This window comes from Trachemys scripta, chromosome 15 (genome assembly GCF_013100865.1).
Source record: "Trachemys scripta elegans isolate TJP31775 chromosome 15, CAS_Tse_1.0, whole genome shotgun sequence".
Classification (NCBI taxonomy): Eukaryota; Metazoa; Chordata; order Testudines; family Emydidae; genus Trachemys; species Trachemys scripta.
The window spans coordinates 27,217,843-27,220,783 of NC_048312.1; the positions used below are offsets into that span (position 1 = coordinate 27,217,843).

General features: G+C 49.2%; 1 protein-coding gene across 1 annotated transcript; it reads left to right on the forward strand.

Annotated features, from left to right (window-relative positions):
• The first annotated feature begins 2,102 nt into the window (after nucleotides 1-2,102).
• On the forward strand, nucleotides 2,103-2,648 carry LOC117888238 (adenosylhomocysteinase B-like). Its single transcript, XM_034791467.1, has one exon. It carries the CDS (start codon nucleotides 2,103-2,105, stop codon nucleotides 2,646-2,648), a length of 546 nt encoding a protein of 181 aa, XP_034647358.1.
• The last annotated feature ends 293 nt before the right edge of the window (nucleotides 2,649-2,941 follow it).

Sequence of the window (2,941 nt, forward strand, 5' to 3'; positions counted from 1 at the left end):
CAGGCCTTGTGGGGGGGTGCACTCCCCACCACAGGCACACAGAGAAAATGGGCAGGTCAGCGCAAAGGTACCACCAACACCTCACAAGGGACTACCAGTAGATTTCAGATGCCAACGTGGAGTCCAGTCAGAACATTCCAGTGTCTCTACAACGGTTTAGTTTAGAAGACAATACATGCAGTGTTATTTGCATTTCTTTACAAGTGGAAGAAGTAGGACTGAAAACAGAGCTTGATACAGAGTTCTTCTGTGTCTGTAATTTCATAGCAGGATGATCAGAGAGTTGAAGAGATGAAGTTGTAGCAAACCTCAGTGCCGGTCAAACATATACAGAGGAAATCCTCACTCCCCTGGAAATTATTCAGGTATAAACAGCATCTGCTAAACCTCTGTGTTGTGAGGCGAGGGAGTTCGGCATTATTTGGTAGAGAGGGGCTTGGAGAGATTCACCTGGACTAGCAAAGCATACAATGCCTGCAGGTTTTTAAAAAAAACAAATGTTGAACTCTGGCCCCAAACAAAAATCCGCTGAACTTTTGAACGAGGCAGCGGACACCTTTCAGCCTGGTATTGGAGCCTCAAACTACATGAAAGCCAGAACTGTGCTTGAATGTGGTAAAGCTCATCTACTGCCTTTTGCTTTGGGTCCAAAGGCAGGGGCAAAATGTCGGCACTTCCTAGACTCTGGAATTCTATCAAGGTTAAGCGGAATGAACAGAGGACCCCGTCAGCAGAAGTAAGGAAAAAGACTGGAACGATCTGTATTTGTGCTGATTTCAAGGTTACCACTGATACCATCCAGTACTGCAGGCAGATCGGTTTCCTTTACCTGCGATTGAGGATATATTTGCCTTATTCCCTGTGGGATGCTTTACTCCCAGATTGACCTGACCTGAGCCTATCTGCAAATTAGATCGAAAACAGTACCTCGCGATTAATGCACATATTGTATGCGTACCCTGCAGCTAGGAGGTGTGATTCCCAGCTGGGGCAGCCCTAATTGAGTTAGGGGACTAAAAATAGCCATCTGGCCCTGGCGGCACGGACAGTGTCTCAGGCCATCTGAGATCCTAGGTGCGTACCACTTGTGCTGTCACAGTCTGTTATAGTTAGCATGTGTATGTCTGTCGGAGCTGGGAATTACACCCCCACCGCCAGTGTAGACAGACTCATATGGGCTCATTCCAATAGAACGGGATGGTGTTTTGACAGCGAGGGATAGACCAAGTTATACAGTGCATTCCTGGCTCTCAGCGTTACTTGGACGATATGCTGGTCATGAAAGCTGGTACTGACTGTGGTCTAGAGCAAACAAGGAGAAATGTGAATTTTTCCAAGACCCAGTTACGTACTGCGGCCTTTCCATTGACAAGACGGGTGCATAAAGCACCAGACACAAAAGCTGGTTCTTCAGCATGAATGCAGCAGGATGTTTTAGACCAGCCATACCTATTGAAAATGCCAAGCCACTCTACAGCTGCTGACAATGCCTGATGGTAGTGCCAGTGTGTCTCCTGGCCCTGCTGCTACAAGTGACCTCGACGCTATGACAGGAAGAACAGAAGCTAGCCCAGATGCTGCTGGAATGCCTTTGAGATGTTACCTCCTGGACTGAATGTGTAGCACGTTATAATATAATATAAATGGAGATAGATCTATCTCATAGAACTGGAAGGGACCCTGAAAGGTCATTGAGTTGAATTGACTCCAGTCCCCTGTCTTCACTAGCAGGACCAAGTACTGATTTTGCCCCAGATCCCTAAATGGCCCCCTCAAGGATTGAGCTCACAACCCTGGGTTTAGCAGGCCAATGCTCAAACCACTGAGCTATCCCTCCTCCCCCAATATGTTGTGTATTCAGTGACTGTGGATCTGACAGTAAGACAGATGGCACTTTTCTAGGCCTTTGTACCCTAAGGTGGTGGAGTATGTAGTGTACAGGAATAGGGTGATAGATCTTTACACAACTCGTGAGCCCTTGAGTGGGGCTCACACTGTCCCCTGTTTTTGAAGCTCCCAGAGCCCAGCCACAGCTGCTGTGTGGATGGAGCTGGGCCTGGCATGCTGGGTGCAGTTAGTGAACACAGTTAGTTGTCCTCACCATGCCCATGGTACAATGGTCAAGCTGCAACATTTTCTCCACTCAGGACCATGCTGCTGCTGCTGCCATTGCTAAAGCCGGTATTCCTGTGTTTGCCTGGAATGGGGAGACCGCCGAGGAATACTTGCAGTGCATCGAGCAGACCCTCTATTTCACGGATGGGCATCCATTGAACATGATTTTAGATGATGGTGGGGACCTCACCAACCTGGTTCATACCAAACACCCACAGCTCCTGAAAGGAATTAAAGGCATCTCGGAGGAGACGACTACCGGGGTTCACAACCTCTATAAGATGAAAGCTAATGGGAGCCTGAAAGTGCCAGCCACCAACGTCAATGATTCTGTCACCAAGAGTAAACTCGATAACCTTTACGGTTGCCGAGCGTCCCTTATCGATGGCATTAAACATGCCATGGATGTCATGATTGCTGGGAAAGTGGCCGTCGTGGCAGGCTACGGTGATGTTGGCAAAGGTTGTGCTCAATCCTTGAGAAACTTTGGAGCCAGGATCATCATCGCGGAAATTGATCCAATCCTGATCTAGTTGATCCAGCCCTTTTCTAGGAGAACAGTCACTAGTCTACCAGCTCTGGGTGTGACCATGGAAACAGCAAACCCAGCCTCAGCAGAGCAGACACCCCGGCCGTGAGAGTCACCAGCCCCCTTCCTTGGAGCCAGCCCAGAGGGACGCTGTGGCTCAGAGGCAGGTTCTCAAGCACATCTGACATGTGGCCACAGCACTTCTGCAGAGTGCAGCTCTCCAGGACCAGCCGCTCCAGGGTCGCTGCTGTGAATTTCTAGCCCCACTCTGCAGATCGTACTTTGCAGAGCCCGGCT